At 40.3% G+C, this 25387-nt stretch overlaps 1 protein-coding gene across 3 annotated transcripts in view; it reads right to left on the bottom strand.

Moving 5' to 3' along the window:
- Positions 1–25387, bottom strand: part of LOC108714671 (cadherin EGF LAG seven-pass G-type receptor 3-like) — a 152167-nt gene that overhangs the window by 2884 nt on the left and 123896 nt on the right. The window contains exons 17-34 of one of the 3 annotated variants that reach the window (XM_041590843.1): positions 23909–23923; positions 23401–23495; positions 21999–22208; positions 17626–17809; positions 16538–16687; positions 15682–15856; positions 14225–14392; positions 12309–12435; positions 11995–12201; positions 11583–11757; positions 11065–11177; positions 10477–10556; positions 8537–8663; positions 5036–5149; positions 3460–3596; positions 3170–3279; positions 2497–2670; positions 652–846 (exon numbers count right to left, since the gene is read on the bottom strand). In XM_041590843.1, coding sequence (XP_041446777.1) covers positions 652–846; positions 2497–2670; positions 3170–3279; positions 3460–3596; positions 5036–5149; positions 8537–8663; positions 10477–10556; positions 11065–11177; positions 11583–11757; positions 11995–12201; positions 12309–12435; positions 14225–14392; positions 15682–15856; positions 16538–16687; positions 17626–17809; positions 21999–22208; positions 23401–23495; positions 23909–23923 — 2556 coding nt within the window. Of the gene's footprint in view, positions 1–651; positions 847–2496; positions 2671–3169; positions 3280–3459; positions 3597–5035; positions 5150–8536; positions 8664–10476; positions 10557–11064; positions 11178–11582; positions 11758–11994; positions 12202–12308; positions 12436–14224; positions 14393–15681; positions 15857–16537; positions 16688–17625; positions 17810–21998; positions 22209–23400; positions 23496–23908; positions 23924–25387 lie in introns of those variants that run through there. The other 2 variants (XM_041590844.1, XR_005967069.1) reach the window with 2 other exon arrangements.

Below are 25387 nucleotides of genomic sequence, written 5' to 3' on the forward strand. Positions count from 1 at the left end.
TCACTTTTTTTTATTCATATGAAATAATGAAATAATATATTTAAATAAAAGTCTTAATTTTGTTCCTGTAATTATCTAGTCAATTCGATTTTATCTGCCAATTAAGCTGACCCTTTCATTCCCCTTTTCCTTAAAATGCATTTCTATCTGAATCCATTTGCTTTGGCATATGAAATTCTATTATCCTTGCCTGCTGGCACCCAGCTTAGATTGTAAGCCCTCTGGGAAAGGAGTTCACCTTCTGGCACCCAGCTTAGATTGTAAGCCCTCTGGGAAAAGAGTTCACCTTCTGGCACCCAGCTTAGATTGTAAACTCTCTGGGAAAAGAGTTCACCTTCTGGCACCCAGCTTAGATTGTAAGCTCTCTGGGAAAAGAGTTCACCTTCTGGCACCCATCTTAGATTGTAAACCCACTGGGAAAAGAGTTCAATATCCTGCTTATAATTAGAAAGTCTCAAAGAATAAAGATCATTATATTTTCTGTTTGAGGATACTAGATGAGTAAGAATAGTTTGGAATTATCTGCCTTATTTCAAAGGCTAAGCCAAGTGTTTTTTTTTTGTTTTTAAATTAAAATTGGAAAAAATATTATTCAAGTATAATTTCTTCTCTTATGATCCTGCACGTGGATAGAGGAGCCAGAATGCCTACCTTTCCTTTGCCTGCGGGAATGTGTCAGTGAGTTCTCATCCCCGCTGGTCAGATCCGGCTGGTTGTTATTGGCAGCATCTTTGTTCAGGTCAAGCCCAAGTTTCCTCTCTGACCCCCATTTCTGCAGTGAATTGGGGTGAACCTCCGAATCCCCCAGGGCTGGCCAGTAAGACATGAGGTCATTACCATCCACATCTTGGAGGAGGACAAAAGAATAAACAATAATATCCATTTGTTATTTTAAAACGACTAACTCCACCATCATGTCCACAGCCTTTTTAGTGTTACATTTATGTTTAATTTACAAGATTATAACAGGTTAGGTCATTTATAAAGCAACGATATGGGTGTTGTCACAGTGACATCACCTGGTTATATATTATGAGCAATCTGGCCTTAGAATGTTACATTTGTCTACTCAGTTTAAAAAAAAAGATATATATATTCTGATGTTTGGCATATACTCAAGTTTACAATTGATTCCATTACCAAATAACTGTGCCAAGTATCTTATGCCTCTTGGATTCAATGTTGATAAATGCAGGTTATGCACTTTGGCAAAAATAATATAAATGCAAGTTATACACTAAATGGCAGTGTGTTGGGAGTTTCCTTAAATGAGAAGGATCTTGGGGTTTTTGTAGATAATAAGTTGTCTAATTCTGGCCAGTGTCATTCTGTGGCTACTAAAGCAAATAAAGTTCTGTCTTGTATAAAAAAGGGCATTAACTCAAGGGATGAAAACATAATTCTGCCTCTTTATAGGTCCCTGGTGAGGCCTCATCTGGAGTATGCAGTGCAGTTTTGGACTCCAGTCCTTAAGAGGGATATAAATGAGCTGGAGAGAGTGCAGAGACTAAGTGCAACTAAACTGGTTAGAGGGATGGAAGACTTAAATTATGAGGGTAGACTGTCAAGGTTGGGGTTGTTTTCTCTGGAAAAAAAAGGCTCTTGCGAGGGGACATGATTACACTTTACAAGTACATTAGAGGACATTATAGACAAATAGCAGGGGACCTTTTTACCCATAAAGTGGATCACCGTACCAGAGGCCTCCCCTTTAGACTAGAAGAAAAGAACTTTCATTTGAAGCAACGTAGGGGGTTCATCACAGTCAGGACAGTGAGGTTGTGGAATGCACTGCCGGGTGATTGTTGGTGGATGCTGATTCAGTTAATGACTATAAGAGGGACTTGGATGATTTTTTGGACAGACATAATATCAAAGGCTATTGTGATACTAAACTCTATAGTTAGTATAGGTATGGGTATATAGAATTTAATTAAAAGTAGGGATGGGTGTGTGTATGAATGCTGGGTTTTCATTTGGAGGGGTTGAACTTGATGGACTTTGTCTTTTTTTCAACCTGATTTAACTATGTAACTATGTAACAAACTATGTACGGATGGAGCTTTGGCGAAGCAAACAGCACTTGATTCAAGGGACTAGCCGCAGGACTTGGATGAAGAGCAATTTGGCAACAGCTGAAAGCAATAAGCCTATTTTTTTTTGCACTTTGCCCAGGATGTCATAAATGTCCCCTTTTAATTCTGAATAAGACCAATTAGTTGGTACCACATGGTGTACCCACTTACTCTATTACCCCTTGTATCTCTTTGTGAACTCTATGAAGTGGCTGAAACAATGTCTTTACTTTCACAGACCTCCAATATGCTTTGAACTCTAACAAGCTCGATTAGTATTAGTAGTTGTACGCTAAAAGGCACAATTTTTAATCAAATATTGCGTTTGTGATGATTGACTGCAGAAAATGCTAGGGACTTCTTCAATGCCACCTTAAAGCTGACAAACTTTTTATTTTTTCGAAAGATATTTTAACGTTACCTTTAGGATTGTGGTTGGCTGGGTGGGTAAGAAGCCTTTCACTGTGCGCTGCCTTTTTCAACTGGCGCTGGAATCGGCCACGAGGGCGGAAGTTTTCTTCACTCTCTGATGAAGGGATGGACAGACTGCGCTCCTCATCCAGAGATAAATCACTGTCTGAGTCAGAATCCTGACCTGAGTGACGAATATAAGAAAGAGATTGTGTTATTTCACTGGTAGAAGACTTTTGAGACTCACTAAAGGGCTAGACACAATTCATTCTGATGTTGTTATTGTGTGTCTCCAATAGTAGCACCAGTTGACCTACTAACTAACCAATAATCGTCCTGAACATTTCCAGTAAGTCAGTGTCCCAAGGGCATAGGAACAGCTCACTATGCACAAACCAGGCCTTTAAGGATCTTTTCACTGCATCTGCAATGTCCCAAGTTATTTAAATATTATAGAGTTTATATTATACATCATTTTATCATGACAAAATTAGAAGAACTAAATGCTACAAATGTGGCTAGTCTGGTAGTCAGTAGCTCTGATAAAATATGTCTATAGACCTCTATGATGAGGATGTTCATTAGGGGACATAGTATAGAGAGCCAGGGCAACGTGAACACCCTGTAATGTAGCTTTCTATGAACCTAAACCCTATTGCCGTGGTATGGTTTCATTATCTCACCTCCCCCAGCATCTCGGTGGAACATTGCCATATCTAGGTCTGTAGGGCCCGAATGTTGGCTCCGTACACTCTGAGCTGCAGCAGAACCCTGACGAGGTCCTTTATTATCCCTGAGATAAGGCAAAAAAAGCAAAATAAATGGTTAGAAGCACTGCCACAGAGAGAGATTTCCTTCCGTACGGATATGACTTGATTATAAACACTAATCCCAGTGTAGAAAGTGATTATAGTATCATTCATGTCCCGGTGTGAGTTTGACGTGAATGATATTATAATTTAGCCTGTTGTACCTCAGGTAGGGTCTGTGACTGGAGTGAGTCCGGGCTGATCGTACGCTGCTTACAGAGGACACAGTCGAAGCTCCTAATGTGATCCGGATGAGGCCGCTCTCTTCAAACAGGGCAGTGTTGTTATATGCATTTGGACCCTAAGAACACAGAGCAACATGGTAAGTCAGTAATTTGGGCATACTGTATATACAAACATTTTCCTATACAAATGTGTCGTAGTAAAGGGAGGCACAAAGGACTTTAAGTTTTGAGACTTTGAACTTTTTGAATGGAATTCAAAGCCAATACAAAGTTCTTCTTACAATTCTATAGCTCCTCAGCTTCCTATCCACCTACCTCAACTTAGGGGCAGGTTTATCAAAGGTTGAAGTGAAAATTCTTATTTAAAAAATTAAAATTTCGAGCTAATGTTTGTGTACTTCAACTAGGGAGAAGTCCAAATTCGATTCGAATTTGAAAATAATCATGTACTGTCTCTTTAAAAATTAGACTTTCGACCATACGCCATCTAAAACCTGCCGAATTGCTGTTTTGAGCCTATGGGAGACCTCCTAGAACCTATTTGGAGTCAATTGGTGGACTTTGAAAAATCAAAGGTTTTTTTTTTGGAAAAACTTTGAATCAAATTCAATCGAATGCGCTATTACTTCGATCCATCTGACTCTAATTTGATCGAAAGGGACCTATTTGGCCAAAAAAAAACCTTATATTTAATTTTGGTTGGTCTTTTTGAATTTGAATTTCAAGTTTTTTAAATTCGACCCTTGATAAATCTGCCCCTTAGTATCAAGTAACATATGTAGTGGCGTAACTAGAGTGCGCCAGGCTCCGCTGCAAAAAAATCTTCAAAGGGGCCCAGCACACTCCGACCCCCATCCTCCCACCTACTTTTCGCTCCTCCCCTGCCCCACCTATGCCCCACCCATGCCCCTCCCACATCCCCTGACTCCACCCACTCCCACCGACTTGCTTCTGCCAGTAAGAGAGCTGCTGGGGTTTTTTTATTAACTGTAGAGGAAGCAGACCAGAAGCAGTCCACAGTCCAGGCTCCCCTGTTCCCTGGGCCCCCCTGTGACTGCGGGGTCTGCTCCCTCTATAGTTACGCCATTGAACAAACGTAACGCTGTGGGTGCTGTCACCCCCATACTGAATATAAATCATAACATAAATCATACTTTTATACCATCTTGATCTGAAAATGTAGGCAGTATGTTTTGGATTCATAGATCTAATGAACCTGAGCATGAGTTAAACACAGATATGCCAGTGCTATCATTGCATAAAATGCATAATGACTGTTGAATTAACTCCAGATATGCCAGTAAGATCACTGTGCAATAATGGTTAATGAACTGTGAATTAGCCCAAGACATGCCAATAAGATCACTGCACAAAATCCATAATGAGCCTTGAATTAACCACAGCCATGCTAGACCACTGCACAAAATGGATATTAAGATGTGAATTAACCCCAGATATGCCAGAAATATCAATGAGCAAAATGTATAATGAGCAGTAAATTAACCCCACTTCGTCAGTAAGAGTAAAAACATTTCTCAGCCAATTGTTATTCTACCTGAGTCTGTCGGGATATTTCTTCTCCTTGACCCTTTTTGCCCAGACAGACCACTTTCCACGCTTCTTGGACCTCTTCATTCAGCATACAGAACAGAACCAGCACAGCCAGACCCTGCAGATGAATAACACCCAGCAAGAGACGTTATAATACCAAATAGGGTTTAAAGATAATCATCTAAATTTATATTGGCTGGTTAATGAGAAAAAATTGGCTTAGGAGAAGCAGTGAGCCACTAATATAATTACTGTATCTGCTGCTTGTTTGAAGTTAGACATCCTAGTGATCCTGGTAAATAATTCACAGCAGGTAAGAATACAAATAGTACTGAAACTAAAAAATACAAGATGAACCATAAAATCAGCAGTCTGCAACTGCCAGACCCTTGTTCTTATTCCCTTAAGACCCAATTAGTAAGCACAATTTTGCACCAATCACACACACCGTACCCTTTGCAGGGGAGCATGCCCCTAAAATAGTGCAAAAGCACTCTGCACCTTTGCACTGGTAGTACGTGATCAAAGCACTCCAATAACAGCTTGATGAATACAGGTATAGGATCCGTTTCCAGAAACCTGTTATTCAGAAAACTCCGAATTACAGAAAGTCCATCTCCCATAGACTCCATTTTATCCAAATCACCCAAATGTTTAAAAACGATTTCCTTTTTATCTGTAATAATAAAACCGTAGCTAGTACTTTATCCCAACTAAGATATAATTAATCCTTATTGGAAGCAAAACCAGCCAATCTTGTTGACTTTCAGCCAGATATCGATTGGGGGAAGCCCATCGGAGGGCCCCATACACTTCCCAATAAGCTTAAGGCCCCCATACACAGGCCGATAAAAGCTGCCGACAGACCTGAGTCGGCAATTTATTGGCCCGTGTGTGGGGCCATCCGACAGGCGTCCCCGATCGATATCTGGCTGAAAGTTGGCCAGATGCCGATCGGGCAGGTTGAAAAATCCCGTTGGATTGCGGCTGCATCTTTTCGTTGATGCAGTCCCGTTTGGCCTCCATTCTGATCCGATCGTTTCACCCTAGGGCCCACGATCAGATCAGCCCGAGAGCTTAAAGGAACAGTAACACCAAAAAAGTAAAGTGTTAAAGTAATGTAAATATCATGTACTGTTATCGTAACGCAATACTTTAGTGTGACATTTAGTAGGGCTGCAAATGGGAATTTACCGTAAGAGTCAGGGCCCTGACAGCTCAGGGATTAATAAACAACAGAAGTCTCGGCTAGCTGGAGGCACAGGGAAAGCAGAATGATAGAACAAAGGCACCCCAGTGGTATGTTAGGGCAAAAAGTCAGAGCCACAGGCCAGGACAGTTGTACTATTACATAGTAAGGTACAAAAGCAGCAACACAGTCTGAAAGGCAATGTTCCAGCAAATAGCATTATATTCTGGGAAAAGCTGTAAATGATCAATGGTAATGACATGTACTATAACCCATGAGGACTGAGAACATCTCTTCTGGAATTGATGGGCCCCTGGTGCATTCTTATTTCCACCAAAGGGATAATATCATCCTAAGATGTCAATTTCTATTAAATTTGTATGCGTTTTATTTTAACGCCAGACGATTTTCTGTTGCTGAACTGAAGCCAGGGGTATTCTTGGAATTCATGCAACTTCGGAACTGTGTGTCATGAGATTCTTGACAATAATATAATCCCCTTGGAATATGGGAACAGTGCAACATGATCTGGTTGTGTAAAATACTCTCAAGCACCGCTGCAGTTTGAAAAAAAATCAAGCTTAATAGCTTCCACAACACTTGTTTGCCCATTCTGTTATGGATCCAGAACCATGGCAATAGATGGCAACAGCGGGTAGAAGGCATCATTTTCTCTTCTCCGAATGTAAAAACCCTCAGGAAGCAGGGAAAAGATGGAAGATCATCAGATCATATTACTTTTCCCATTGACCAGCTTTTTTAACCTTACACCTTGTTAAAAGTGGATTTAACTCGTCTTCAATAAAGCAAATAAACAATTGCTCAGAATGCCCATTATTCTGTTGTGGAAGGTTAGATCAGCTTAAAGGAGTTGTTCACCTTGAAATGATCTTTAGGTATGATGTCGAGAGTGATATTCTGAGACAATTTGCAATTGTTTTTCATTTTTTATTATTTGTGGTTTTAGAGTTATTTCTCTTTTTATTCAGCAGCTCTCCAGTTTGCAGTTTCAGCAATCTGGTAGCTAAGGTCCAAATTACCCTAGTAACCATGAATTGATTTGAATAAGATACTGGAATATGAAAGGAGAGGCCTGAATAGAAAGATAAACAATACAAATTAGCAATAACAATACATTTGCAGCCTTAGGGTCAGGGCACACACTCAGATTCAGGGAGATCAGTCGCCTGGCGACTTCTTCGGGGCGATTAATTTCCCCAAACTGCCTCCCTCTGGCTAGAATGTAAATCGACGGCCGGATGGTACTTGGAGCTCTTTGTTTTCCGAAGTTGCCCGAAGTTTACTCGTGAGGCAACTTCGGGCGACTTCAGAAAACGTAGCGATCTGAGTGCCATCCCACCGGCATTTTTACATTCTAGCCGATGGGAGGCAGTTCGGGGAGATTTGTCACCCCCGAAGAAGAGGAAATTTGTCGCAGGGCGACTTATCTCCCCAAATCTGAGCGTGTGCCCTGACCCTTACAGAGCATTTGTTTTTAGATGGGGTCAGTGACCCCCATTTGAAAGTTGTAAAGAGTCAGAATAAATACAAAAATATAAGTAAATAATGAAGATCAATGGTAAAGTTGCCTAGAATTGGCCATTCTATAAGATAATAAAATATAACTTAAAGGTGAACCACCCCTTTAATATGTTGTGTGTGTGTTGGCCTTGGATACAAACATTTTCTCAATGCCAGCCCTGCCAAAAATTCCATCTTCATGAAGCTCACAGTGTACAGTTTCAGACTGGTTCGAAGAGTTGTAAAGATATAAACTATGGGTTTGACATAGGAAGCTTCATTTAGATATCCTACATGTTGCTCTCCGACTCCTTGGATGTTGCTCACAGTGGCCTCAAAGCAGGTGATTATTTTTGAATTCCAGGCTTGGAGGCAAGTTTTGGTTGTATAAAAAACAGATGTACTGTCAGAGTCTCTTGTAGGTTGTCAGTCCACATAGGGGCTACCAAATAGCCAATCGCAGGTCTTTTTGTCACCTACAGGAACTTTTTTCATGCTTGTGTTGCTCCTCAACTCTTTTTGCATTTGAATGTGGCTCATGGGTAAAAAGGGTTGGGGACCCAAGGGCTAGACCAAGGTGCAGAGTTCTGTGTTAGACTTGTAGTCTTCTAAATTAGATCTCCAGTCTCTGACCACTGTCATGTGAATGCTCTGTTATCATAATATCTGAAATAACAACTAAATGTGATTAAATCATGTTTCCCCCCCAACATTCTTTACTTAAACACTACCCAGTGCTTATGTCAGCCTGTGGGAAAGAATGTGCTAGAAGAAGTCAGTATGAAAGAGTATTACCTGCAAGCAGCAGAGGATAACATAGAGGTAGTGAAAGGCCAGGACACTGTTATTCACAGCCAAGAGCCCGAATAACCAAGTAATGCTGATAAACAGGAGGAGAATGAAGGAGCTGCGGATAGTCATACTAAAGCAAGAGAGGAAGAAGCACACAAAAGGGAAAAGGAATTAACATTACCAGAGGTTTAAGAGAGAGAGAGGGAGAATGAGAACATACATATCTTTATATACATGTTCATACATGGGAGCTGCCATACTGTTTCTTGGAATAGCAATATGGAAGCTCTCATACTTAGATATGCAATATACATACTATTATAATATTACTGTATCTTTTTCTGGACCTGCAGAAAGGTGGGGCTCCAAACTATGGTAAATAAATGTATGTACTGCAAGGACAGTGACTACAGCCCCCAGCATTGACTTCAACTGTCAGTGGGATTCTGGGAGTTATAGTTCAGGGACAGCTGGGGGGGCTGCTGGCTGTCTACTTAGTAAAGAGTGACCAGCTTAAAGGGGAACTATCGCAAAAATGAAAATGTAATATAAGCTTCAGCATACTGAAATAAGAAACTTTCTAAATACAATCAATTAAAAAATCATTTACTGTTTCTGAAATAATCAGGTTTATCTTCACTATTCCTCTCTCAGCATCTGTTTCTCTTCATTCTGTCTTCATGCAGCAGTTGGGTGTCAGATATTCATTGACAGTTAGATCCAATATATCTTATAGGGGGGCTCTTTTTGCCTAGAAGATGTATTAGAGCTCACTCTATTCAAATCACCAGACATCATGTCTATCTACATGCTGGATTTGTGCAAAAGGCAGTGATTTTGTTTGTACTGGAATCAGTTATTTGAGTGAGGTCGAATACATCTGCTAGGAAAGGAGCCCCCCCCCCATAAGATATATTGGATCATTCATCTGACACCCAACTGGTACATGAAGACAGAATGAAGAGAAACAGATGCTGAGAGAGGAATAGTGAATGTAAACTTGATTATTTCAGAAACAATACAGAATATTTAATTGGTTGTATTCACAAAGTTTCTTATTTCAGTATGAGGAAGCTTATATTAAATTTTAATTTTCGCGATAGTTCCCCTTTAAGAGTGCCCTGTTGGAGGACCTATTGGCAGAAGACACTCCAGAATGAGAAACCATCACTGATTGTGAGTGGATGTTATTGTAGGTACAATAATGGGAGGTACAAGGAGGTATAAAAGACCAGGTTTAGAGATGGAAAGATGGAAATTAGGGACAGTTGGCAGGAATCAATTTTAATGGAAGACAGAGGGAGTAAAAGGGCTTATTTGAAGTTAATTGTCAGAGTGACTATCACGTTCTGTATATAGTAGAGTCCTGCAGTAGACAGGTGAGCCCAATTTATGGAAGCACACCAATCCCAAAAAATTGAGTTTTGGAAGGTATCTTTCATTTAATACCCTCAAAATTGAAAAAAAAATTTTAAACTCGAATTTTTCATGATTTATTATACCCCAAAGATGGAAATAGTGTGAATCCAAAAATACTCCAGCTAGAACCTGTCAAGGTCATGTAGAAATCAATGGCAGCGATCCCTTGAACCATTCGAAGATGTTTGTAGCCTTCATGATGTTTGACTTTAATACGCTCCAGTTCAGAGCTGCCCACTACTTTTCAGTACATTTTTATGGGTTCTTATGGTCCAATATATTTCTTTGGGCAGCATCATTAATTTAAAGTATAAAACATGAAAAAGTTGACACCACTTCTCTGGTTTATGACCAGTTAAAAAGTATGAAGTGCAACATTAGGGCTATACTTGTCTAAATGGAAGCATCTAAGGCTAAATGTACAAGACAGAGTCAGATCCGTTTGTGATTGGTTCCTCAGATCACCAATGAAATTCTTGTTCTGTAAATACAATGAAGGATAATAATACTGGAAAGATACTTACAGAACTGAATTCTTCTTGGTTTCCTTTTGTCCCGGGGAGCACAATATCTTGGCCACCATGAGGAACATAACTCCATTTAGCTGAAAATCAACATGCACAGCACACAAGCACGTTAGAAAATGAAAGAAGTCGCAGTTGAAAGAATAAAACAATCCCCGGGATGCAACTGACACAAACAACATCCAACAGCCGTAATGACAGAATATTCTCTAGAGAAAAAGTATCTTCAGAAAGATAATTTTAGGAGGGCCTTGCAGGAGAGTTAAAAGGATATTCTACGCTTTGGAGAATGAGGCATTTTTGCATAGGGAACTCAAAATATAATTAAGACTTTCTCTTGTTTTTGATTTAAAATGGTGAAATGCAACAAAACTTGAATGTAACATACTTTACTACACACAGCACATAATAAGTCCCATCCCTGTACCTGGTAAATAGGGATACATTAGTAACTAATAGCAAATAGCTGCTCTTGAAAAACAAACATCTGATTGGTTGCTATTAGTTACTAGGCCTGATACAAACTTTGCTCCTTTCAGCACTAAATGACCGACCACAAACCGGTTTGTTTTGAAAAAATATATTTACCACAATAACAATCGCAATGGGTCCAGCAAAACTCCACACTAGTTTATCATGGCTCGATATCCAACAGAAATCTGGATTTCCAAAGCCTTCTGGATCCAGCCCCACTGCCAGACCTGGGAAAAAAAGAAAATTACAACAAATTTACCAACTTAATCTAACCAATAGTGATGGGCAGACTTATTAGCCAGGTGCGAATTCGCTGCGAATTTCCACGGTTTGCCGGTGGCGAATAAACTCACCGTAATTGCTGTGACAATTTGCGTTGCACGCCCATTGACTTTAATGCATTTGGATAAAATAGGCGCACATCAAATTGTCGCAGACGTAGATTTTGACGCCAACGAATTTTTCGCATTTCGCGAATTTCCCACAAATTTGCCCATCACTACGAACCAAGTTTATAGTGGCCCAATATATATGACCAAATATATTCTGTTAAAAAGTTAGGAATATTCCAGTTCCATTATCAACAGTAGGCCATACAATGAAAGTAGCCATCACTCTGAAGCCATACGTACCAGTAATAATGGCTGGAACACCCCAGCCAATGGCAAAGTAGAACCTCATGGGACCAAAGTTGACGTTCCTGACCTCTGTCTGCATGCGGTAAATATGAAGGCCTTCCACAAACTGCCAGGCAAATGTTGAGAGGAAGAAATAGTGCAGCAGGATGGCTATCACGGTGCAAAGAAACTGGGAGAAGCAGGAGACGGAACAAGATGAAGGTTGCACTGAATGTTCTAAAGCTTATTAATGAAACAATTTGGGTTGTTACACTCACCTTGTCCATGCCCAGTTATTCCCAGCACCAAAATCTAATCTGCCCCCAAACCCTGTCTACAGTGAATCTGCAGTTCTGGAATGGTTTTCCATAGGGTTCTACTTTACAGAAATCATATATAAGGCATGCATGAGTTTTTTTACTCTTACCTCACTCTCTGTGCGGTTGATGCCCAGTAAAAAGACAAGCTCAGAAAGAAAGAGGGCCACGGCAATGTTGCAGTGGATTCCACGGGTGTTGGATTTCAGGCCCTTCAGAAAGGTGAGGATGGAGAAGGTGGCAAGAAGAGCCGCCAGAGAGATGGACAGTGATGTGTAGGAGACAATGGCCAGGGTCTCCAGGTCTCCCTCCAGTTGCTGAAAGTCCAAAGTTAAAGACACAGAACCATGGTGAGACCTCTTTAAACTTAAATTGACCAGGAAACGTATCTCTTGGCATTAATGTCAGAAACTGTAATTTTTACCTCTCGGTGGGACCCATCCATCAGGACACCATAAGTACCAAACTGAGGACAATGACATCTTACGTGCGTAGTATTTCTGTACACAAGGTCGCAGTCTTTAGCTGTCCAACTTCCAAGAGGATCTACTCTGGAGACACACAAAGACAATACAAGATATATATGTAAGTAGAAGCCAGGTAATAATCTGCCTTTGGTTGTCATTATCCCCAGTATATTGCTGGTAAGTTAAGGAGTCACAGAGACCATTTAGAAAGTGATGGGAACAAGTGACACAATCTTTGCAACTTTACAGTTAAACAAGTATCCACAGCTGTCAAATACAATTGTATAACCAAGGAGTTTCATTAACTTAAAGGCACAAGGCCGAAGGCTGAGTTATACAGGGATCTATTGATCTCACTCCTGTATTATAAGGGATAATGTACCCCCTACTGTAAATGATAAGGATATTAGAAGTCACTGAGGGGTTCTGTGACCATATAAAGGCACAAGGCTGCAGGCTGAGTTATACAAGGAACTCTGAGTATCACTCATGTATTATAAGGGATAATGTACCCCCTACTGTAAATGATAAGGATATTAGAAGTCACTGAGAGGTTCTTTGACCATATAAAGGAACAAGGCTACAGGCTGAGTTATACAGGGAACTCTGAGTATAACTCATGTATTATAAGGGATAATGTACCCCCTACTGTAAATGATAAGGATATTAGAAGTCACTGAGGGGTTCTGTGACCATATAAAGGCACAAGGCTGCAGGCTGAGTTATACAGGGAACTCTGAGCATCACTCATGTATTATAAGGGATAATGTACCCCCTACTGTAAATGATAAGGATATTAGAAGTCACTGAGGGGTTCTGTGACCATATAAAGGCACAAGGCTGCAGGCTGAGTTATACAGGGAACTTTGAGTATCACTCATGTATTATAAGGGATAATGTACCCCTACTGTAAATGATAAGGATATTAGAAGTCACTGAGGAGTTCAGTGACCATATAAAGGCACAAGGCTCCAGGCTGAGCTATACAGGGATTGCGTGAGTATCACTCCTGTATTATAAGGGATAATGTACCCCCTACTGTAAATTATAAGGATTTTAGAAGTCACTGAGGGGTGTGTTATTTGACCATATAAAGGTACAAGGCCACAGGCTGAGTTATACAGGGAACCTTTAGAATCACTCATGTATTATACGGGATAATGTACCCCCTACTGTAAATTATAAGGATATTAGAAGTCACTGAGAAGTTATGTGACTATATAAGGGCACTAGGCTGCAAGCTGAGTTATACAGGCAGGTGATGTCAGGGGCAGGTGATGTTGGGGGCAGGTCTATTATGTTACGGGTCAGGATTATGGTGTGATTACCAGCGACTGGATGGAAGTATATTATTTTTAGAAAGTTCAGAAGTTATATACTAATAAAAAATGTTTAAGATTCTTTCTGTAATGAGCATTCCTACAGAAAGTAATAAATACATAGCAGAGACTTCAGAGGTGGTGCTTGTGATTTAAAGCAAATCTAACAAGCTGGTGAGACAGAACCTCATCCTCTATTTACAGCAGCCCCTGTCCAGTAGTATCTGTTACACTTTCTGACTGATATCGGACTAAACCGAGATGATGGTGGATCACATATATGGGTCATCAGACTGATGACTTATGGCTAGATTGCCTGGTTCACAATGAACAAGTTCATGGAAATACATATTAAGCAGAGGGTCCCTTTGGGGGAAAAGAAGTGTAAATCACTAGTGTCCCAAAGCCCAAGGCTGGAGAGTCAGAGGTCAAATATATCTGAATTACATATATTTTCCACTTAGATTGGGGCCATAGCCTTCATGCAACTTCATCCCCACCCCCATCTTAATCTCATGCCCCATTCAATCTATAAATACTGTAAATCAACCTACTGGTCAGACTGGTTCCACTGCACACAGACTGGTTTGCTCCGATTCACTGTCTCCAGCAGGCGGAACTCCAATATGACCGGGGTCTCCAGGGCTCCCAGAATTAAAGACTGATTGCGCAGAACAGACACGCTGACAATGGGCGAATTCATCACCGGATTCTTGGGCAGCCTGCAGAGAGATGTTGCCGTCATTCCTGTGTCTGAAAGCACTTGCAGCTAGAATTCACTTACTAACTAATAGAAAGCATTGATTATCCGTTGCCTAGGAATGATGGCAAACTGAAGTCTCTAGGCCTACAGCATAATTCTATGTACACAGCACAATTAAGTTACAGACCAGAATCCATAAATGAATTAATATCTCATTAACAATAGAGTGCATACACATAATACCCATATTAAAGGAATACTGCTATCCCTTAAAGGGGGCTGTTCACCTTTTAATTCACTTTTAGTATGATGTAGAGCAGTGATCCCCAACCAGTAGCTTGTGAGCAACATGTTGCTCTCCAACCCCTTGGATGTTGCTCTCAGGGTCCTCAAAGCAGGTGCTTATTTTTAAAATCCAGGCTTGAAAGCAGGTTTTAATTGAATAAAATTAAGTATAGTGCCAAGTAGATCCTCCTGTAGGCTGCCAGTCCACATAGGGGCTACCAAATAGCCAATCACAGGCCTTATTTGGTACCCCAATGAACTTTTCATGCTTGTGTTGCTCCCCAACTCTTTTTACATTTGAATGTGACTCATGGGTAAAAAAGGTTGGGGACCCCTGATGTAGAGACTGATATTCTGAGACAATTTGCAATTGGTTTTCATTTTTATTATTTGTGGTTTTCCAAGTTATTTAACTTTTTATTCAGCAGCTCTCCAATTTATAATTTCAGCAATCTGGTTGCTGGAGATCACACTACCCTAGCAACCATGCATTGATTTGAATAAGAGACTAGAATATGAATAGGAGAGGGACTGAATAGAAAGACAAGTAATAAAAAGCAGCAATAACAATACATTTGTAGACTTACAGAGCATTTGTTTTAGATGGGGTCTAGTTGGAAAGAGTCAAAAGAAGAAGGCAAATAACTAAAAAACTATAAACAAATGAATAAATAATGACAGCCAATAGGAAATTGCTTAGAATTGGCCATTCAATAAATACTAAAAGTGAACTCTAAGGTGAACCACCCCTTTCAAGGGTGAATATAGAGCATCCTAATATAATAACTCCACCCTGGCTGCAACCTGGTTATTTAATTGTAGGGTTTGGGTATCACTCTATGCATAAGTATCTAACATACTTTTCTTTAAAGGCTGTTCTTTTCTAAAAAGTAAAATTTCATAAAGGCAAAAAAAAAAACCCTGAAAACGTTTTTGTTGCATATGTAAAGCATATCTCAAGCTTACCTTTTGATCAGGCTTTTTTTGGAGACTGGTAGTGGGTAGTAATGACACGTTTCTTACCTAAGACTCCGTCTCTCGGTGTTGTAACGGGCAGGAAGAAGCTCTCCCAATGTCCGGTAGATAATCAGGATAATAATGGTGGGAGCTGGTTCTTGGGCGATTTTTTTCGGCACAGGTACCTTAGCTGTGACATTCATCTCAGCGGTGGTTGGCGTTGGCATTGTGGTAGGTTGTGCTTAAAAGACAAAGAATTATTTGATAAAATGATATGATACATTTTCTTGCATAAAATAAATATTTGTAGAAATGACTACTGCTAGACTGTGTGTGGCACAGAATCTGTGTGTATAATATTTCCCACTGCTTCCCCTACACAAGTTCGCATCCACCTCTGATACAGGCTCCATTAATGGCACAATTCTGCATTCCATAGCACTCCAGCACTTGCACCCATACCATTGGTAAATAAGCCCTACAGTGGGGGTCCCCAACCTTTTTTACCCATGAGCCACATTTAAATGTAAAAAGAGTTGGGGAGCAGCACAGGCATAAGAAAAGTTCCTGCGGTGCCAAATAAGGGCTGTGGTTGGATATTAGGTAGCCCCTATATGGACTGACAGCCTATAGGAGACTCTGTTTGGCAGTACATCTGGTTTTTATGAAACTAAACTTGCCTCCAAGCCTGGAATTTAAAAATAAGCACCTGCTTTGAGGCCATTGGGAGCAACATCCAAGGGGTTGGGGAGAAACATGTTGCTCGTGAGCAACTAGTTGGGGATCACTTATCTACTTACATGGGCTAAATGTAGCCTTTTTCAAATGATAACCAGAAAATTAGCCGAACCATGCAAGTAGGAATCAAATAAAATTAAAAAAAAAGTTAAAATAAGTTCATTATTGTGTTATAAAATGTTACCTTTCAGCTTAGGCGGCACAAGGACTGACTCTGGCAGCAGTACATGAGTATGGGGATCCCAGAAAGTTTGGCCCCGAAAAAGGTGACTGTGGTATCTGGGGAACTGTCTCCTGGCAGAGTTTTGGTTTTCCACTCTTTCAATATTAAGCACTGTTAGGGGGAAAAAAGAAGAATTTTAGGTTCTTAGTTCATCTCTATTGCGTTTACTGTTGCCATTGCATCAAAAAACATATGAATAGGACAGTCATTAAAGGGGTTGTTCATCTTTGAATTGGTTTTTACTTTTATTATTTGTGGTTTTTGAACTATTTAGCTTTTTATTCAGAAGCTCTCCCGTTTGCAATTTCAGCAGTCTGGTTGCTAGAGTCCAAATTAACCTAGCAACCATGCATTGATTTGAAAAAGAGACTGGAATATGTATAGGAGAGGGGCTGACTAGAAAGATTAGCAAATAAAAGTATCAATAACCTTAAATGTGTAGCCTTATATTATCATAATCAGGGTCAGTCTGGGCCAGTGGGCCACCGGGGAAAAACCTGGTGGGCTCCGCCGACCCAGACCTGCTCCCCACCCTGGGAGCTGCACCCTTACCTCCAACCCTGGCCCTGATTGCGGCTGCAACAAGATAAAGTACATTTGGGGGGGGGAACAGAAAGGGTTGAGTGTGAGGCAGGGGTCCAGAGGCAAAGAGGGGGAAGGGAGATGGCAGGGGCAGGGGTCCAGAGGCAGGTGAGGAGATACAGTTGGGGCATGGGCCTGGGGGTGTATGTGGGCCCCTAAAGAGCCAGCCCTGGACCCCCAGTCCAACTCTGGTCATAGTAGGTTTTACAGATTTTAGTGTTTTGTGGGTTGTGCAGAAATAGGATGGCTCACAACATCACTCAGTGAGAATGAAACAATTCATTCCATCACTTTCCTTTGTCACATCTGAGCAGCTCAGGCAAGTTTTGGAAAAATGTTACCATTCAGCGAATTCAGAAATACAGAATTTTACACAACAGCTCATGTCATGATGAGAATATCTATGAATGCATTGAAAGAATAAATGTATTTCTAGCAAAAAAGAAATGTAAATGGCGTCTACTTACTGATGTTTGGGGTCACCAGGCCAACAGGATTCAGGTAGGTGAGCTTCATGTTCTTGGCCAGAGTGCTGCTGTAGTCCCTGAGCAGGTTCATAAGCCCAGCGCTACCATGTTCATCATGTAGCAGAGCCTCCCAGTGCTCCCTGTTGCCCAGATTCAGAATTGAACTTCCAGTCTTCAGCAGGTTCTGAGGTCACGGCAGCCATGTTATTATTAGCAGTATTAGTATTAGCAGTATTAGTATTAGCAGTATTAGTATAAGCAGTACACATACCAAGGACTCACCTACTGCACTTACTGAATGCACATATAGTTCTCCGAGGACTCACACAGTGTAGCTACTATTTATTAAAACTTTAGTGGAATGTAATCAAGAATTATGACTAATTTAAGGCAATACATTATAATACACCTGACATTCACTTGGAACTGATTTATTTCATTTTGCAACTTGATTACGCCGTTTGCAGCGTTGGCATTTTTTTCTGCATGTGTCGGGCTTTCAATTGCCAGTTCTCTGCCTGAATGATGTCAACATGATGGAATAGATTGCCTCCTGGGGAAGCTTCTGGAACAGAACTTGGTTTTTAGTTAGTCCAGTTAAAGGGAAAGTGTCCCACAAAAGCGCATTGCACCTACAAAGACATCTTTAAGCAGTGAGGCAGTATAAATGCAAACTGCATTGAAGGAACAATTACCAAAAAAGTAATTAATATATTACATACTGTTGCCCTGCATTAGTAAAAGTTTTGTGTTTGCTTTATAAAAACTACTATAGTTAACATAAATAAGCATGGGGCAGCCATTCAAGTGGAAAAAGGAGAAAGGCACAGGTTATTAGCAGATAAGCTCTGTGATACAGTACAATGGCATTCTACAGAGAGCATCTGTTTTCTACTATATAACATGTGCTTTGAATGGCTGTCCCCATGGCTACTACAGCATGCGTATATAAATTATAGTAGTGTTTATTAAGCAAACACGGCAATTGTATTAGTGCAGGGAAACAATACATTACATTTTAATTACTTTAAAATACTTTCATGTTTTAGTGTTACTGTACTGCCCCTAATGGAGTCTGCATGATAACAGTGTGGACATTAATGGAATTAATCAAGGTGATGTAAACCATTCTGCCACATAAGGCAGATCCCTTCCTCCAATGTACATCAAGGAGCAATTAAGTCTAAGTTACCCCCATATGTAATAAAAGGCGCTAAGATGGCCCAGGAGCAGTAACTCATAGCAACCAATAAGATGTTTGCTTTTAAACAGGTGACCAGTAAAGTGTACTTACTGATTGGTTGCTATGGGTTATTGCTCCTTGGCAAACTTAGTGCCTTTTATTTAGGGATGCACAGAATCCATTATTTTGGATTCGGCCGAACCCCCGAATCCTTCGTGAAAGATTCGGCTGAATTACGGAACCGAATCAAACTCTAATTTGGATATGCAAATTAGGGATGGGAAGGGGAACATTTTTTTACTTCCTTGTTTTCTGACAAAAAGTCACGTGATTTCCCTCCCATCCCCTAATTTGCATATGCAAATTAGGATTCGGTTCGGCCTGGCAGAAGGATCGGCCGAATCCGAATGCTGCTGAAAAAGGCCGAATCCTGGCCGAATCCCAAACCGAATCCTGGATCCCTACTTTTATTACATATGGAGGTTAAAGGAGAAGGAAAGGTTGAAACTAAGTAAGCCTTAGCAGAAAGGTCCACCTAAATATACCAGTAAACCCTCAAAGTAATGCTGCTCTGAGTCCTCTCTCAAAAGAAACACCACATTTCTTTCCTTCTATTGTGTACACATGGGCTTCTGTATCAGACTTCCTGCCTTCAGCTTAAACCTCCAGGGTTAGGGCTTGAGCATGCTCAGTTTGCTCCTCTTCCCCCACCCTCCCTTCTTTGCTGTAATCTGAGCCCAGAGCTATAAGTGAGCAGGGAGAGACTCAGGCAGGAAGTGATCTCACACCAAGCTAATATGGCAGCTGATATCATAAACAAATAGAGCTTCTAGAGCTTTTTACTCAGGTATGGTAAAACATTCTACAGAATAAATATAGCATTATAGCTTGCACTATTGCAGCTTATCTATAGGCAATAAAATGCCTCCGTAGCTTTCCTTCTCCTTTAAAGAATCCTGCGTAACCTGTGATCTACTGGAGTTTTCCATTGGGAAGCCATGCCAGTGTTACACTCTCATGCAACTCCCATACAATATAATATGACATAACCTGCTTCTGGTATATCTTTTGGTCTCTGAGACTTTTCTTATGATTTTATCCTTACTCCAGCAGGGGTACCAAACTGTTCCTAAGGAGGTAATGTACTCTGAACACCCAACCCACCTACCAGGCTATGGAATAGGAGGAGAGTCACATTGTTTAGCAGCTGACCTCTACATTTAGGGGCCTATTTATCATGCTGTGTAAAAAGTGGAGTGAAGCATTACCAGTGATGTTGCCCAGAGCATTTCGATTTCAACAGTTAGAAAACAAAAGAAAATATCTGATTGGTTATGAGCAACATCATCGGTATTTCACTCCACTTTTTACACAGCATGATAAATAGGCCCCTATGTGTCTATTATCATCCATGAATGTACATGATTGCAGTGAAAATAATTGGGGCACATTGTGCCCCAAATAAAACCGCTGAAAATGTAATACAAGTATGGGACCCGTTATCCCGAATTCAAGGGACCTGGGGTTTTTCAGATAAGGGTTCTTTTTCCCTAATTTGGATAGTCATACCTTAAGGCTACTAAAAAAACATTTGAACATTAAATAAACCCAACGGGGTTGTTTTGCCTCTGATAAAGATTAATTATATTTTAGTTTGGATCAACTACAGGGTACTGTTTTATTATTACAGAAAAAAAGGAAAACATTTTAAAAATGTTTTTATTCTATAGGAGATAGCCTTCTCTTAATTCTTAATTTCTGGATAACAGATTCCATACCTGTAGTTGATAAGTGAATTGTGACATTGTGATTTTACTATATGTTTCACTTTAAAAAATCTTGGCCCAAATCAAGTCCCGTTATCCAGAAACCTGTTTTCCAGAAGCTCCGAATTACAGAAAGGCCGTCTACCATAGACTCCACTTTATCCAAATAATCCAAATTTTTAAAAATGATTTCCTTTTTCTCTGTAATAATAAAACAGTAGCTTGTACTTGATCCCAACTAAAATATAATTAATCCCTATTGGAGGCAAAACAGTCCTTTTGGATTTATTTAAACGGATACTGTCATGGGAAAAAATTTTTTTTCAAAATGAATCAGTTAATAGTGCTACTCCAGCAGAATTCTGCACTGAAATCGATTTCTCAAAAGAGCAAACAGATTTTTTTATATTCAATTTTGAAATCTGACATGGGGCTAGACATTTTGTTAATTTCCCAGCTGCCCCTGGTCATGTGACTTGTGCCTGCACTTTTAGGAGAGAAATGCTTTCTGACAGGCTGCTGTTTTTCCTTCACAATGTAACTGCGAATGTGTCTCAGTGGGACAGGGGTTTTTACTATTGAGTGCTGTTCTTAGATCTACCAGGCAGCTGTTATCTTGTGTTAGGGGGCTGCTATCTGGTTACCTTCCCATTGTTCTTTTGTTAGGCTGCTGGGGGAAAAAAGGGAGGGGGGTGATATCACTCCAACTTGCAGTACAGCAGTAAAGAGTGATTGAAGTTTATCAGAGCACAAGTCACGTGACTTGGGGCAGCTGGGAAATTGACAATATGTCTAGCCCCATGTCAGATTTCAAAATTGAATATAAAAAAATTTGTTTGCTCTTTTGAGAAATGGATTTCAGTGCAGAATTCTGCTGGAGCAGCACTATTAACTCATTCATTTTGAAAAAATTTTTTTTTCCCATGACAGTATCCCTTTAATGTTTAAAGGGATGTTCACATTCAAGTTAACTTTAAGTATATTATAAAAATGGGCAATTATAAGCAACTTTTCAGTTGGTATTCATTTTTTTTCCATTGTTTTTTAAAAATGATTTCCTTTTTCTCTGTAATAATAAAACAATACCTTGTACTTGTTTCCAACTAAAATATAATTAATCCTTATTGGAAGCAAAACCAGCCTATTGGGTTTATTTAATGTTTACATGATTTTCTAGCAGACTTAAGGTATGGAGATCCAAATTACAGAGAGATCCGTTATCTGGAAAACTCCAGGTCCCGAACATTCTGGATAACAGGTCCCAAACTCTCTTCGCTGTTATATCACTGCCATGTGTCTAAGATATGTGTTGTTACATAACTTTTCACAAAAGAGAATGTCGTTTCTATGTATACAAACATAAATGTTCTGTACATGAGAGCCATAAGTTATGAACTGGATAACAACACTGCCGTCATTTGTACCTCAGTAAATTGTGCATCTTGGGTGGCTGTCAACCCAAACCCCTCTTGCTTATTCTCGTACTGCATGAGATAGGACAGCAGGCGGTACGTGATGTGGACGTCATTGCCGAAGTACTGATCCATCTTGTCTGTCACTGAACGCAGACGCAAGGCGAGTTTTTTGGCTTCTATCGTGTTCAGTTCAGTTTCATTCCTCTCCAAGCCGTCCAGCTGGGAAATGAACCAAGTTATTGTTTTACATATAAAACTGGGTGCGGCCCCCCATTAGCCGAGTATTCTATTAAGGTACAACTAAATTTCCTTGATTGATTATAGATGTCTTGCTGCTATAGCAGAACTAATCAGTCTTTCTTTGGTTTAAATGCAACCAATGCTGCTTTCTAAGGGTCACCACCCCAAAGCAAAAAACAACCCTAGTTTTGTGACTTTCACTTTTCCCCACCCAATCAGGTTGTTCACCTTTAAATTATTTTTTGTATGGTGTAAAGAGTGATACTCAGAGTCAATTCTCCATTGGTTTTCATTTTTTTTTTATTATTTGTGGTTTTTGAGTTATTTAGCTTTTTATTCAGCAGCTCTCCAGTTTGTAATTTCAGCTCCAAATTCCCCTAGCAATCATGCATTGATTTGAATAAGAGACTGGAATATGAATAGGAGAGGGGCTGAATAATAAAAAGTCTCAATTTCATAAATTTGTAGCCTTGCAGGTAATTTGTTTTTTTAGATGGTGACAGCGACCCCCATTTTAAAGGGTCAGAAGAAGGCAATTAATTCAAAAACTATAAAAAAAAATTAAACTGCCCCCCCCAATAAGAAAAGCCCCTACTTTTTCCTACGTTACTCTGCACCGATATGTGAGCAATATACTCGGGACACTTTCAGGGGTAATGAACTATGCGGGGGAAGCAGGGAGGGGGAGTATCAAGGGTAGTAGGTAGGGCTTTTTTTCTTTCTCCTTTAAAGAAGAACTAAACCCTTAAGTTAAAACCCCCTAATGTATTACTTAACCCCTCGGTGCAGATTCAGGCATCGGAGTTCACGGGCGCCATCTTCTTTTCTTCGGACATCTTCGGAATGAGATTGGCGTGGCAGCACATGCGCAGTTGGAGCAATTTTCTGTTTCGCGACAACTGCGCAAACTCACGAAAATTGCTGAAGCGTCTGCCTCATTATGAAGCTTACCAAAGCGGCTGACGATGGCGCCCGTTAGCTCCGATCCCTGAATCTGCACCGAGGGGTAAGTAAAACGTTAGGGGAATTTGCACGGGGTAACACTTAGGCAGGAGGAGGAGGTGGGGGGGGGTCTATGTAGGGTAGAGGGGTAGGGGTTTTTTAACGTTAGGGTTGAATTCTCCTTTAAAGGTGAACTGCCCCTTTAAAATAATATAGTATTATGCCTTACCATATGTGAGAGCTCCACGAATGCAGGAGAGGTGCAGTTAAAGAGATCTGGCTCCAGCCAACCCTTGACATCATCGCAGTGTCGGATGGCGGCTCCTAAAATTACAAAACATTATTAGAGGAAACCATATTCCTATCAAGTAATCATCATGGCTGCCAAACAGTGATAGGGAGTACGGTTACAGTAAGCAAACAGCTAAGCACACAGTTGAATTACATCCGGCACAGCCCAAGCAGCTGCTCAGTCAACACAGGCACATCAAACCAGTGCAATACAACTCCCAGCATCTACTGATAGCTGAACACTGTCCAGTGATGCTGGGAGTTATAGTTTAAACTGGATATCCTTGTTATAGTGCATTTGTCAGTAAGGTGTCATCATAAGCCTTGGATGCAGGAGGGGGTCAGAGAGGTTTAAACAAGCAGGGCAACAGTTCAATTGAGGAAGGAATTCAAGCCATAAAGCGCAGAGAATTTTCGGGCAAGGAGGTTGGACACAGAATCCTCACCTTTACCTCTCAGACCTGGTCAATGTTGGTGGGAAAAAAGTCAGAGGAAAAAAAGAGCAGAAGGATTAGGACATACAAAGTACAATAATGCACAGAAAGCACTGTATGTCTAACTGCTAATTGGAACCCTGTTCATGAGTAGTGCTGTGTATGAATGGGGCGGCCATTGTACAGACACAGCAATGGTGAGTGTGCTGAGCTGGAGGGCAGCCATGTATGAATCATTACTGAGCAAGTGATCTGCTGCTGCGGGAAATATCCAAAAGCCTCAATACTGTGCTGCATTAATGAGGTCTCCATATGTTGCTGATGTTTGTGCTCTGTTCTACCCCAAGGCATTTTCCATGCAAAAAAAATGTAATAAGCGCGGCATGAATTAATTGCATTGTTTATTAAAGAAGGAAAAAAAACTCCTGGAGGCCATATATATGTATTCGGCTCACCACTGTGAATTCAGTTACTCTTCCACCCTAGCAGGGCCTGTCCCAGAGGGCAGAGTGAGATTCTACATGTCCAGTACCCCATAAACCTTTTTATCCAGAAAGATCCAAATTACGGCACAGCCATCTCCTATAGACTTCATTTTAATCAAATAATTCAAAATTATAGATAGATAGAATTAATCCATATTGGAGGCAAAACAATCCTAGTGGCCTTAGATAATGTTTAAATTAGTTTTAAATAGGGCATCCTTTTAAATTTTTTATAAGAAGCTCTGCTTGAGGAAACTAGGGATGCATCGAATCCAGGATTCGGTACGGGATTCGGCCGAATCCTTCTGCCAGGCCCAACCGAATCCTAATTTGCATATAGCGGGAGGGAAATAGTGTGACTTTCTGTCACAAAACAAGGAAGTAATTTCTTGTTAATTTGCATATGCAAATTCGGTATTCAGCCAAATCCAAAATAGTGGATTCGGTGCATCCCTGGAGGAAACAGATGTGTACAAGTAGGGGGCACTATAAATCAGTCCTTAATCATCCCCTTACAGAGACATATACAATAAATATTTTTTTTAAAAAACTACATTTTTTAAAATAAATATCCAAGAGTTTATGGCTAGTCCTTAGAATAAATTTGAGGTTGAAAACCCCAACCCATAAATGTTCAGTTCAATTCAGATTAGCAATTCAATAGTCAGAATGGTACAGTGCAATCTATAATTCAAAGGATACAAATGGGGTATGTAATAGCATTTAAAATCCCTATTCACATAAATATACAGGCACAAGAGCTTATGTGGATGTAGAAAATGGATTTCATTTTTCATTTGCATTCCCGTTGTCAGATCTAATGGCGTAGTTGATATGTATGGCTCGTTTTATTCTAATATTGCACCTGTAAAGGAGTCACACTGCACTGTATTCTACCCCCTCGTGATAAATAGGTGGGTTTATGAGAAGAGGCAGACATTCAGCCATGGGAAAACATTATGCTTCCGCTGACATTATCAAGAGGAGGCCCATTCCATCCTGCAAA

The sequence above is a fragment of the Xenopus laevis genome, chromosome 4L, assembly GCF_017654675.1.
Source record: "Xenopus laevis strain J_2021 chromosome 4L, Xenopus_laevis_v10.1, whole genome shotgun sequence".
Taxonomy (NCBI): domain Eukaryota; kingdom Metazoa; phylum Chordata; class Amphibia; order Anura; family Pipidae; genus Xenopus; species Xenopus laevis.